Below are 13350 nucleotides of genomic sequence, written 5' to 3'. Positions count from 1 at the left end.
TTTTATGTTTATGTTTTATGTTTTATGTTTTATGTTTAATGTTTAATGTTTAATGTTTAATGTTTAATGTTTAATGTTTAATGTTTAATGTTTAATGTTTAATGTTTAATGTTTATTGTTTAATGTTTAATGTTTAATGTTTAATGTTTAATGTTTAATGTTTAATGTTTAATGTTTTATGTTTAATGTTTTATGTTTTATGTTTTATGATTTATGTTTTATGATGTATGTTTTATGTTTTATGTTGTATGTTTTATGTTGTATGTTGTATGTTGTATGTTTTATGTTGTATGTTTTATGTTTTATGTTTTATGTTGTATGTTTTATGTTTTTTGTTTTATGTTGTAAGTTGTATGTTTTATGGTTTATGGTTTATGTTTTATGTTTTATGTTTTATGTTTTATGTTTCATGTTTTATGTTTTATGTTTTATGTTTTATGTTTTATGTTTTCGATATATGTTTTATGTTTTATGTTTTATGTTTTATGTTTTATGTTTTATGTTTTATGTTTTATGTTTTATGTTTTATGTTTAATGTTTAATGTTTAATGTTTAATGTTTTATGTTTTATGTTTTATGTTTTATGTTTTATGTTTAATGTTTAATGTTTTATGTTTAATGTTTAATGTTTTATGTTTAATGTTTAATGTTTAATGTTTAATGTTTAATGTTTAATGTTTAATGTTTTATGTTTTATGTTTTATGTTTTATGTTTTATGTTTTATGTTTTATGTTTTATATTTTATGTTTTATATTTTATGTTTTATGTTTTATGTCTTATGTTTTATGTTGTTTGTTTTATGTTTAATGTTTTATGTTTAATGTTTAATGTTTAATGTTTAATGTTTAATGTTTAATGTTTAATGTTTAATGTTTAATGTTTAATGTTTAATGTTTAATGTTTTATGTTTTATGTTTTATGTTTTGTGTTTTATGTTTTATGTTTTATGTTTTATGTTTTATGTTTTATGTTTTATGTTTTATGTTTTATGTTTTATGTTTTATGTTTTATGTTTTATGTTTTATGTTTTATGTTTTATGTTTTATGTTTTATGTTTTATGTTTTATGTTTTATGTTTTATGTTTTATGTTTTATGTTTCATGTTTTATGTTTTATGTTTTATGTTTTATGTTTTATGTTTTATGTTTTATGTTTTATGTTTTATGTTTTATGTTTTATGTTTTATGTTTTATGTTTTATGTTTTATGTTTGTTTTTGTTCGGGTTTGAAGTGTTTATTCCGTGATGAGTCTGTTTTAGCTTCATTGCTTCAGCATAAATGTGTAAGTTTTATTTTTCTATTCGTTTTTTCTAGTATTGCAAAGGTTATTTTATCTTTTGACAAATACTGACCTCGTACGCGCGGAGAAATTATCAATCGTACGGAACCGAATCTGTTGCTATATTAAATTTATGACACATGAGGTTTGTTTTAATCTTTTGTGGTAAACAAGGAGGTTACTGCAGCAATTAATGTTTTATGTTCTCCGTGAAAATTTCGTAGGAAACTAACTGAAGTTTTTGTAAAAAAACCAAAAAAGTGGGTGAGCGTTGGAATTTGGCCATCGGACAAAAAAAGAATGGTAGATAAGTATATTTCTGGCAGTCTTCTCTTGTGGACAGTGCATTTTTCATAGAAAAGAATATCATTCAAACTGTTTCTTTATTAAAATGATTATTGCATAATAACATGATTGTTTTTTGACTAATTTTCATTTGCTGTTACTTTCTCGTCTTCCCCGCATCTCTTTTCTTAACGCTTCAATGAACTGCCGACAGCCACCGGGTGCTCCAATATCGATGTCCATGCGATCCACCAACCAGCGATCGTCTCGATATCTCCGATGAGGCAACGGAGAAAGTGTCCAGTTGTTACACGGTGTCAATGGATTCACGTGCAAAATGTGGCGATCCCGGCCGTCCGAAACCTTTGAAGGTGCTCGCGAAATTATGCGCATTCGTTGATCTAGCAGTTGTCGGAACTGAGTCAACTGATGGAAATCAATGCACTCCTGAGTACGAGAAATCAACCACAGCATCGGGTGGCTCCTGGATTCCGCTTTTGTAGATCCCCAGTACAGGAAGTAATCTTCGCTGAAGGTATGAAATAAATTAACGATCGGAAAAGGTGCCAGTTTGACAACACTATCCGGGAAGACGATTTCCTTCAAGCTAGAGATTACTGGATCGATGAATTTGTTAGCTGAGGATTTCAGATTAAAAAAATACACTAGACAAAGCACTCCACCGACATGTTTGAGTGCCTCCTCCAGCGTCTCGTAACGGTCGTTAAAATGAACGACGTGCATTTCCAGTGGAAGTGGCACTCCATCGATCGTGTGTTCACTGCCTTCGACCGCCGAATTGCCCCAGTGGAAGTGCAGTTGCGAAAACACAAATCTGCCATCTAGGTAACCGCACTTGAGTACAGGATTTTCCCCACCCTCCCATTTGGCACTGAGTATCACAGTTTCTCCGGTATTCGTCAGTTTGATTTTCGTCGGAAGCTGCTCATAATTGTGCCAGATTAGCGCCGGAAGCTCCAACTGTTCGCAACGATTAATGTTGATGTCTATCGGAGCAGGTAGAACGGCTTCCTCCTGGGCTAGTGCCGCGACGATGTTGGACGGATCGTTGCTTAACGTGAATTTGTTTTCTCCTAGTGCTGAAGCGGTGTCACTCGGTGAATTTTCTTCGTCCATTTTGACTAATTCTTTTGTGATGAACTACTTTCTTCGACTACTTGATTGATTTACATTTGCAAGGGCTCAAAAATAATAAAAATCGTTTGAAGTTCGCGCCAATTACAATTTGTGGTCCATTTTTTTATTTCCTTTCTAAACAACAATAAATTCTAAGACCGACTGTTTACCAAAATAAGCTGGTTTCTGTATGCACGCTGCATTCTCTACACAAAGCTGCAAGCTAATGATTAAAATAATGAAACTCTGATCCGACGATATTAGCGATAATTGAAACAGAGCGTGAAACATTTTAATAAATACAAATACAGTTCCTGTACCAGCTTTAGAGCCTGACACCGAATGATTTGCCACACCGCTAATGTTGGTTGTTCGGGTGCAGGGTAGCAGCACAGGATTAATCTGGGCAGATCGGTGCTTCTGTTCAATTATTGAAATGGTGGTCGCAGTTGTTTTTTCTCCATTCAAACTAATCTAAATTATGTTTCTAAATGAGATGTTTCGTGCAGTTTTCGACAGGCAACCCAGTATATTGAATCACGATGCTGGAGCTGGAATTGAGTCTAGAAAACTTTTCCGCTGTCTCATGGGTTAACTATGAATGATGCTGAATGGGTAGTTTTTTCAGTGCGTGTGAGGGTAAACACATGAAAAATCGGCAATTTCTGTCCAGTTTTTCAATGCAAAAGTTAATGAAAATGAATCCCGCAGCCTAGAAAAAGTATGGTTGTTATTAGTAAAATTGTTCTTCATACATGGATAACGACAATGCAAAGGAGCTTGCGAGCATGACTGAGCGGACAGACAGTGATGCTAGTTTTACCGTAGATGTTGCAAATAAATTTTTTTTTTCTTATGTTTTTTTTTAAATTTATTATATTTGCTTATTAAAAATGCCCGCTTTTGGAATAAAATTTTACCTCTTTCCAGAAATTTTTGTTACGAAACGCTGATCTTACCTCCCCATTCTCCGATGTAATAATTCGTAACACTCAAGAGTACCCCCTCCCTTATGAGCGTGCTCGCATTATTTGCTCTAGAGCGATGAAAATAATATAATTTGAAGGTAAACAATTCAATATTATAAGAAGAGATAGTAATTGAAAATAGCAAGCGTCGAAGAGGTGTTCTTTGAAAATTTGCAATACATACGACCTAATGAAGCTGTCAGAACTCCTAAATGTTGTAAAGTCATGAACTAGAAACGAATACTGCGCTGGAAAACAAACACAGAAAATAATATTTAAAAAAAATATACGAAAAATATAAATTAAATTTTGAATTAACTACAAATGCATTTGCTTCAATCTCAACGAATAATTGCTTGTAATCGAAACAGCACTAAGGAAGGACGATTTTCGAAACTTAGTCGGTATATTGCTGTCTTTAAGGTTGAATGTGAGGCCCGATATTTTCATAATTTTAAAACTAAAATTTGAAAAAATTAAATTGTGAAATTGAAATTAATGAAAAATATTAGGAAAATTATTTTTGATATTGGTTTTTGGCAACACACTCGATTAGGATTAATCAATCTGTAAGTGTAAAATTGTAAGCTTTCGTAATAATTTTCTTCACCTCTTTCTTTTTCAAAATTACTGGTAACCTTGAAGAGGAGCACTGTTTAATTGGCTTGGAGTCATTTGAGAATAATGTTGAAGGTTGATGAAACACTGCCCAGGGGTAGAGCACTTCTTCGCGGTAAATTGTAGGAAGGTGATATCCAAGACACGACCGCATGGTTGACGTAGGACTATACAAGTTTTAAACATCATCAGAAAAAATAGCAGACGGAGTTTTAGCGATTTGTTTTTTCTAGAATCTTGCGATCAGCATAGTTTCCAAGAAAACGAAATGCGAATATACTTGGAACTAAAGGTCACCATGATTCAAACGGAAATCAGCAGATTCTGAAATTATATGTCATTGAACAAATTCAAATTAGATTACATTAACTGCATGTGATTTCACACATTTTTAAAAACGAGATTTTGTGAAAACTCTTTTTTCATTGTTAGCAACGCACAGTGGTCCAAAAAGGCAAAAAGTGGAACTTAATTCCATAGCGCCTTTCGACTTCATTCTAGCTTAAAGGTGTCTTTAGGACAATTGTTTGCATTAATAACCCGCATAATCTACAATTATCAAATGTTATGAAAAGTTTACTATAACTTAAATGAAAAAACTAACTTTTTTGTGTTAAGAGATAGAGGAATAGTTTATTTGGCAAAGTTGTAGGAAATACAACAATATGAAACTTTGCTGAACTAAAAAAAATTCTATCTTCATTTAGTACAGAGTTAATGAGTGTTTTATAAGAAAGGTACTTAAAATTTGGTTTTTGGTACTTAACTTTTGTTGGTTGCATTTTACAAGAAAACGTTGTTCTAACAAATTGTTGGGGCATACAAAACACACGTTTTTGTCGAAGACCACACATCTCCAGGATTTTTTCTTACAAAGTTAGAGCACATTTTACCTTTTTTTTTGATAACTTTGACGACGTGTAGGGTAAAAAGGGGCAAGTGGATACACGAGATGAATACTTTTTCGGAAAGCTCAGCTCAAGTACTACAAACTGTTATAGGTTCCATTTGTCCCAATTCACATATATAAGAGTAAAATGACCTTATGTTACAGTAATTTTTCATATACTGATTCGCGTTGTTTGCAGGTTTCCATGAATGATTTATTATTCTTCTGATTTCAAAGCATGAAATACTTTGAAGACCTACGGAATGCATAACATCACATGTTTTTTGCTTAGCATTCTGAAATATATGAGATATGATATGCTCAAGGTCAGTGTGTCGAACAGTTGACATTTTTGCATGACACCGTATCGAAAAATATTGTGGCCTCTCTTGCAGACTGCGACAGCAGCATTCAACTGTACTCTTCTCTATTTGAGAGAATCGTGTGACTTAAAGCCAACACGGATGGTTAACGATTCTCTTTTGTGCCGATCTCCAGCCGCTTCGATATCTCGACTGTTGCATTGAGCGAATGACAATAATTGGCAATCATGCGGCAGTTTAGCACAGTAATAAGATGGAGAATCAATAATTACTATGAATTTACTGCCGAAAAATATCATCAATCGTGTACACCAGAAAATTTGAATCCCAACTTCTAAACTTTTTCATTCGAAAATAGTTCACTGTAGCGGAAGTCTCATCCAAATTTAGCATATTTAATCAAAAACAAAACAATAAAAGCATGAATCTTACAAATTCAATTAACGTCCTCGTGCCCAAATAAAAATTGACGCCAAGTGAATTGATTTCACTTTAATTCGTAATAGATGCAATGAATACCACAGACAGCTACAGTCAATAACACACGAGCCAGAGATTGTCTATACAATGACAACAATATAAAAAGAAGCGAGCGAGAGAATTGTTGTTCATATTGAATTCGTGACAAAATGCAAGAGATAAAGCAGATCGTATGAATCTTCGGTAGCGGCTACTGTCGCGGAGTGTTTCATTCCACAGAGGTAATCACAAAAATCTTGCTACTGTCGTGTGAATACTGTAGCGTACCAGTACATTTCCCTACCCTGCTCAAGGTACACCAAAAACAAAACTCGAACTCGGCCTTCTGTTTATTTATACGCAGATTTCGAATTCCAAACTCGAACCTACGACGACTGGCTTGTTAGGCCAGCATCGTACCATCTTGTAGATTAAGTTTAACTACTAGAACCTATATTGAGCATGTACTTGGCATCATCACATAACTCTTGTTCATGTTTATTTTGAACCTCACGCATGGTTGCCAGAATTGGATCCGATGACTCCAGAAGACGATGAAGCAGGTCTTGGTTCGTCGCTGTTCTTGATTTTTTTCTGGTGTGGTGAGTTCGATACCTATATAAAAAACCCAGTGTAGGTTTAATAGAAATTATTGGTTGAATATGAATCTACCTTTTGAGATCTTTATTACGACTCTCTTGTGCTTCTTCAGATAACTGTCCTATCGGGACCAGGAAATGTCGTACGACTTTCGAACCATGCATTAGGATCTTATGCACGGTAACAGGCTTATGGTACCAGTCGTACAATTTAACTAGCTGGTGTGCTGTTTCTAAACAATACAACTCGAATCTATCAGCATGGATTTGTTTTCCACTTGCCAACGTTTGAAGCATTGCCGCGCAACGTTTTACTACATCGCAATCCAGACCTGTTATTTCTGCCACCTTCGCTGGTTTTCGGAAAACTTTCCTTGCCGAATTTCCATCGTTGGAATTCCCGAGGCCTCCGGATCGAGGTTTATCAACGTTCAGACCCATTTCTATTTTAAATCGTCGCTGCAAAAGTTTTTTTTTGCATTCTCACTATTTTTCTATCGTCATTTCCTTGTGCTTTCCACTTTTTGATTGGTAGCTTATAAGCCAAATGAATAAAATATTCGTAAAACCGTATCCAAGAGTGCAAAGTGGACAAGCCGAATTGAAATGTGTCCTCTTTCACCGCTATCCTCTTCACACGATCAATATCATTCATGGTTTTGGGTGTTATCCCACAAATATAACAGGTTTGGGCGGACTTTGTGTTTGTTATGGCATAAATTACCTTAAATATTGGGTATAGGAAATGTTTCCAAATAATTTTACTATAAAATACAAGAATTACCTTAGCATCAACCATTGTTAGGAGTATATAATTGTTAGGAGTATATACCATTGTTAGGAGTATATAATTCGTACGATACTCGCAGAATTCTTCCATTTATATTAAAAATGCTGGGCTTAAGACTGGCGATTTGATTTTCAATATATTTTTTCTCTCGTTGGATAGCCTCAGTCGTTTCGTTCAAATATTGGACTCTTATTGGCCTGCAGTATCGTACGGGAGAAGGGCGCTTATTCTGGAAAATTATTTTTCCATGGGCTTCCGCTTTGATAGGGACTGTAGAAGCTGCGAAGATATTTTTGTCGGAAAAAGTACCATCATCACCTGTAAATCTTATATTATATTCACTCATTCCATTTGTGCCATCAAACCCCCATTTGACAGTCATAATTACATCTTGCAATTCTACATTAGTGAAGTGTGCAAGACAATCAGCGTTGATCTCGATTATTCTTCTGGTAGTATGTTCGAGAAGATCTGATAGACGAACTTCAGCGCATGTTTCTGTTACCAATAATGAAGTAGGTTCAGGATAACAAATTTTTTGGCTTTCAAAACTTCATGATAAGATGGATAGAGATCAATGTTACGCTTCAAAGCACCTTTTCGAAGTCTTTCGTAACTTTGTCTTGTAAGATTGAGATCCAAAATTAAAGGTAGAGCTTCAAGTGCCGTGTATGGCACGTATTTTACAGTCGAATCTGCTAATGAAGATAGATCTGATTCCTGTGAATTATCCTGCGTAACCTTCTGAACCACAGAAGCAAGATCCCTCTGTCCTGATTCCCTAAGTTTTATCTGCAGTGCATGGGCCAGTTCAGACTTTGTATGCATCGATCGTAATCTAGCAGTTCCCCGGTTCTTAACCTTGGAACAAACATCTTCGGAACGCGAAAATTTCCTACCTTTGCCAACTTTTATAGGTGTAGATGTAGCGGGAATCATATTAAGTATTTTTGGTGATAATTTGAACGGTGTGTTGAAATATTTTTCGTTTCTCTCAAATACTTTCGATGCTGTTCGGTTATATTTTAGCCATAGTTTAGAAAAGTATCGACACGTATGTCGAAAGACATCGCTTATCATTTTTGTTACGTCTGTCATAAGGGTTTCATCTATACCGTATGCTCTCAAAATTTCTTGGGAAACGCAACGATAACATTCTTTACCGTTTTCTTTTGACTTCTTCCAAATACTAAACAATGTTCGTTTATCAAGTTCGACTAAAATTTGAAAACATACTTGATAATCATCTTCAACTAAGCACTAATAAATCACAAGGTAGATCAATGCCATTCATTGACTATTACAGTAAAGTAAAAAACTCATACCTGCGGTTCTGGTAGCCATTTCCGTGGCAATCTGAAGAACTTAACTAATTTATTTAAAAACCTAATTAACTTACTGACGAACTTAACTAGTTTGTTTAAGGAACTTAACTATATTTAAAATCATTAACACTTGTAGCGAAATCGATGCTGCTATCTTTAACAGAAGTAAAAATAATAAACGGTGTGAAGTAAAAGTTAGTTTTTTCTTTTTTTTCATGGCAATCTATGATAAATATATATTTCATGAGAACCCTTAAGTACTTGCCAAACATAGCAAAAACAATAACAAATAACCACTTAATAGAGGGTGAAATAATTTCACCACAAAATTTACCCATGTTTTACGTAATATGTTTGAAAAACTTTCTATGCTTGACAAAAAACATGTGATTTTATACATTACGTGGGTCGTCGTAGGTTCGAGTTTGGACTAAGAAGAGACTGTTGATGTTAGTAGAATCGTAGCGCTAGCCTGGCAATTGTCCTGTACAATAAACAGTTGGCTTCGAAATCTGCGTATAAATAAACAGCATGAGCATATCATACCTCATATATTTTAGAATGCTAAGCAAAAAACATGTGATATTATGCATTCCGTAGGACTTCAAAGTATTTCATGCTTTGAAATCAGAAGAATAATAAATCATTCATGGAAACCTGCAAACACCGCGAATCAGTATATGAAAAACTACTGTAACATAAGGTCATTTTACTCTTATATATGTGAATTGGGACAAATGGAACCTATAACAGTTTGTAGTACTTGAGCTGAGCTTTCCGAAAAAGTATTCATCTCGTGTATCCACTTGCCCCTTTTTACCCTACACGTCGTCAAAGTTATCAAAAAAAAAAGGTAAAATGTGCTCTAACTTTGTAAGAAAAAATCCTGGAGATGTGTGGTCTTCGACAAAAACGTGTGTTTTATATGCTTCAACAATTTGTTAGAACAGCATTTTCTTGTAAAATGCAACCAACAAAAGTTAAGTACAAAAAACCAAATTTTAAGTACTCAATGAAGATAGAAATTTTGTTAGTTCAGCAAAGTTTCATATTTTCAAATTTCCTACAACTTTGCTAAATATACTATTCCTCTATCTCTTAACTCAAAAAGTTAGTTTTTTTATTTAAGTTATAGTAAACTTTTCATAACTTTTGATAATTGGAGATTATGCGGGTCATTAATGGAATCAATTGTTCTGAAGACACCTTAAAGCTAGAATGAAGTCGAAAGGCGTTATGGAATTAAGTTCCGCTTTTTGCCTTTTTGGACCACAGTGCAACGGTTTGGCGAAGGCATGTCTAAGCCCACCACACTCCTATAAGGTAAAAAGTGGAACTAAATTCCGTAGCGCTATTCACCTTCATCCTAGCTTAATAGTGTCTTCAGGACAATTGTTTGTTTAAATGGCTCGCATAGTTGCAATTTATCAAAATCTTCAACAAGTTTACTATACTAAAAATAAAAAAAAAACTAACTTTTTTATGTTAAGAGATAAAGGAACGGTTTATTCAGAAAAGTTGTAGAAAATTTAAAAATAAAACTTTGTTGAAACTTTGTTGAACAAATGAAAATCCTATCTTCATTCGATGAGTTATAAATAGAGCTGTACCGAATATTCGGCTGGCCGAATATTCGGGCCGAATATTGGCCAAATTACGAATTGGCCGAATATTTGGCTGGCCGAATAGTTGTGCTACTATTCGGCCGAATAGGCCGAATATTTCATTTATTTTTGTTGAAGGTAAAACGAACGATATCAAGGACCAGACACCAACACTTATTACTCTTACTAAATCTAACGAAACGGTTGTTTCGTAGCCAACCGGTCGACGGTACAGGTAAATTTTAATTTGTTTACTTGTTAGATTTAGTAAGAGTAATAAGTGTTGGTGTCTGGTCCTTGATATCGTTCGTCATATTAAGCTCTAACGGTAGCACGAAAAAAGTTTGAAGTGTTGTAGGTAAAACTGACATAAGTTGTTGTGTTACAGGTTTATTTAGTTTTTTGAGTGTTGGAGAAATATATATATAAAGAGCTATATTGAAAATCTACTCATTTAAGACCTTGAAGTTTCGGTTTAAGCAAGTCATCATTTCTGCCTTTTCTGGTAGTAATCTGCTCCAATGTTGCTCAAAAACCAGCCCCTCAGTGGAGAATAAGCGCTCACTGAAGATTGTGCTAGCGGGTGCTGACAAGTACTTCCTTATTAGTTTAAACACGGCAGGAAAGGTCGATTGATGTTCCTTCCACCAAACGTATGGATTAGCAGTCCTTTCAATAGCTTTTTCGGAGATGTATTGCTCAAACTCGACTTTTATCTGACATAATGACGGATTAGCAACCTCATGTTGCTTTGCATCAATTTCAGCAATACAGTCCCAGAATCCACTGGAGCCCAATCCGTTTGCTGACGAAGGTCCTGGTAGTGGCGAGTCGTCTGATGTCCTCACAGCATCTTGGGAACATTCAGTAACTTTGGCAATTTTTTGATCTTTCAAGGGAGGACGTTCTTCTTCTGGGATAAAGTTAAACTTGAATCTTGGATCTACGACGGTAGCATACGTGAAGACACTTTCCTGCAGAATGAGCCTAAATCGTGACTTCATATTACAGAGCAGTGCATCCTTAGTTACTTCTACAGATTTTTGGTTTTAATTCGGCTTTTCCAGGTATGAACGAAGGGTAATTACATAAGGGATAACTTCCGAAATGCATGAGTCTTCGGTACTATTAAGACGAGTAATTTCTTCGAAAGGACCCAACAACTCTAAGACAGGGCTGATCAAATTCCATTCACATTCAGACAAATTTTTGATGCTGTTGAACTCACCGGTGTAGTAGGTTACCGCTGGCCGTTGATCCTTCAGCCGCTGAAGCATATAAAATGTCGAATTCCACCTGGTTTGTATGTCTTGCATGAGTTTATGTTCCATTAGCTCGTATCTCTTCTGGATTTCGAGTAGCTTGTCACAAGCCAACGGAGAATGATTGAAATGGGTAACGATGTTACGAGATTTGGCAATTAAGTCTCTTATTGCTTTTTGCGAGTCGAGAGCATCGAGAACTACCAGCTGCAAAGTATGAATGAAACATCCCGCATGTGGCAGTTTAGCCGTATCCAATCCTTTGATCATGTTAGCTGCATTATCACGTAGGATCAGATGTACGCTCGAGACAGGTATGTTCCAGTCCGCCAATATTCGTGTATTTTGTTACCAATTCGTTCACCGGCATGGGAACCAGGGAATTTACAGGTGTTCAAAATCGCATCCTGTCTAGAGCATTTTCCACTAGCCAATGACCGGTGAGGCTGATAACAGCTTTGTTACTTGGCGAAGACCAGATATCCGTAGTATACGAAATGAACCCGTTCCGAGGTAGTGACTTCTGTATTGCCTCTGTATTTAGCATACATGTCAGGAATGATTGTTGTCGAAAAATATTTCCGGCTGGGAATCTGCAATGGAATTGCTAAATAGTCAAGTGTGGACCTGCATCAGTGAGCTTACCTGATATTTCGGCTGCATTTTGGCCATAAGTCGACGAAAACCTTCATTTTCGACCATCGAGAATGGTTGTAGACCCAGAACCATCATTTCAGCAATTGCACCTGTAATTTCCTTAGATTTGATAGATTTTGGGTCCCACTTTTCTGCTGCGAACAAACACTTTCGATGATTTCCGTTCACATTCCTTGGCACCGTAAGCTTGGTACAATTTCGGGTGCAATTTTAGGTGATTAACCATCGCCGTATTCGTTGCATTTTTACCAATTTCACCGCGAGATATTGTTGCGTTGCATTCAACGCACTTTGCACGTTTGCCCTCGTCATTAACTAGATGAAATTCCCAAACAGTCGAACGTCTCTCAGTCATTTTGCGAATTTCAACGCGAACACTAGCGAAAGAAAAAACGAACTGATCTGAGGTTATGTTATTGTTATTATGCGAGGCTAGGCGTATCGAGGTGACAGCTTACAATTTATACACTGAAACAAAATAAGTAATTTAAAACGAGAATGACGGGCGCGAAAACGTTGCGTGGCGCTTGAACGAAAGCAAAAATTAAATGAAAAAATATCGTTGTCTTTTCAAGTATTCGGTCGTATATTCGGCCGAATATTTCATAAAGCAAGTATTCGGTATTATAATAGTTCATAAAGCAAGTATTCGGTATTCGGCCAAAGGCCGAATAGTGGTATTCGGTACAGCTCTAGTTATAAAGTGTTAAAAATGGAGCTTACTTGAAATTTAGTTTTTTTTACTTAAGTTTTGTTAGCTGCATTTTGTACGAAAGTGTTGTTCGGAGGAATTGCTAGGGCACACAAAACAAACATTTTCACCATCGACCATACATCTCCAGGTTATATAATATTTTATCGTTTTGCCTTTCTCCTAGAAAGGTATAGCAATCACTTGCAAAACCGAAAGTATAAAAGTGCTCCAAAGGGCCGAATGGCATATATCACACGACTCAGCTCGACGAGCTGAGCATTTTCTGTATGTGTGTGTGTGTGTGTGTGTGTGTGTGTGTGTGTGTGTGTGTGTGTGTGTGTGTATGTGTGTGTGTGTGTGTGTGTGTGTGTGTGTGTATATGCAGATTTTTATTCTCACTCACTTTTCTCAGAGATGGCTGGACCGATTCTCATGAAATTAATTGCAAATGAAAGGTCTT

General features: G+C 35.4%; 1 protein-coding gene across 1 annotated transcript; it reads right to left on the bottom strand.

Annotated features, from left to right (window-relative positions):
• Window positions 1-1704: 1704 nt before the first annotated feature.
• On the bottom strand, window positions 1705-2715 carry LOC129729637 (carbonic anhydrase 1-like). Its single transcript, XM_055688357.1, has one exon. It carries the CDS (start codon window positions 2700-2702, stop codon window positions 1713-1715), a length of 990 nt encoding a protein of 329 aa, XP_055544332.1. The 5' UTR covers window positions 2703-2715; the 3' UTR covers window positions 1705-1712.
• Between the last annotated feature and the right edge of the window lie 10635 nt (window positions 2716-13350).

This window comes from Wyeomyia smithii, chromosome 3 (genome assembly GCF_029784165.1).
Source record: "Wyeomyia smithii strain HCP4-BCI-WySm-NY-G18 chromosome 3, ASM2978416v1, whole genome shotgun sequence".
Lineage (NCBI taxonomy): Eukaryota > Metazoa > Arthropoda > Insecta > Diptera > Culicidae > Wyeomyia > Wyeomyia smithii.
The sequence above is the reverse complement of the archived record's forward strand: the minus strand, read 5'-3'. Positions and strand labels throughout refer to the sequence as shown.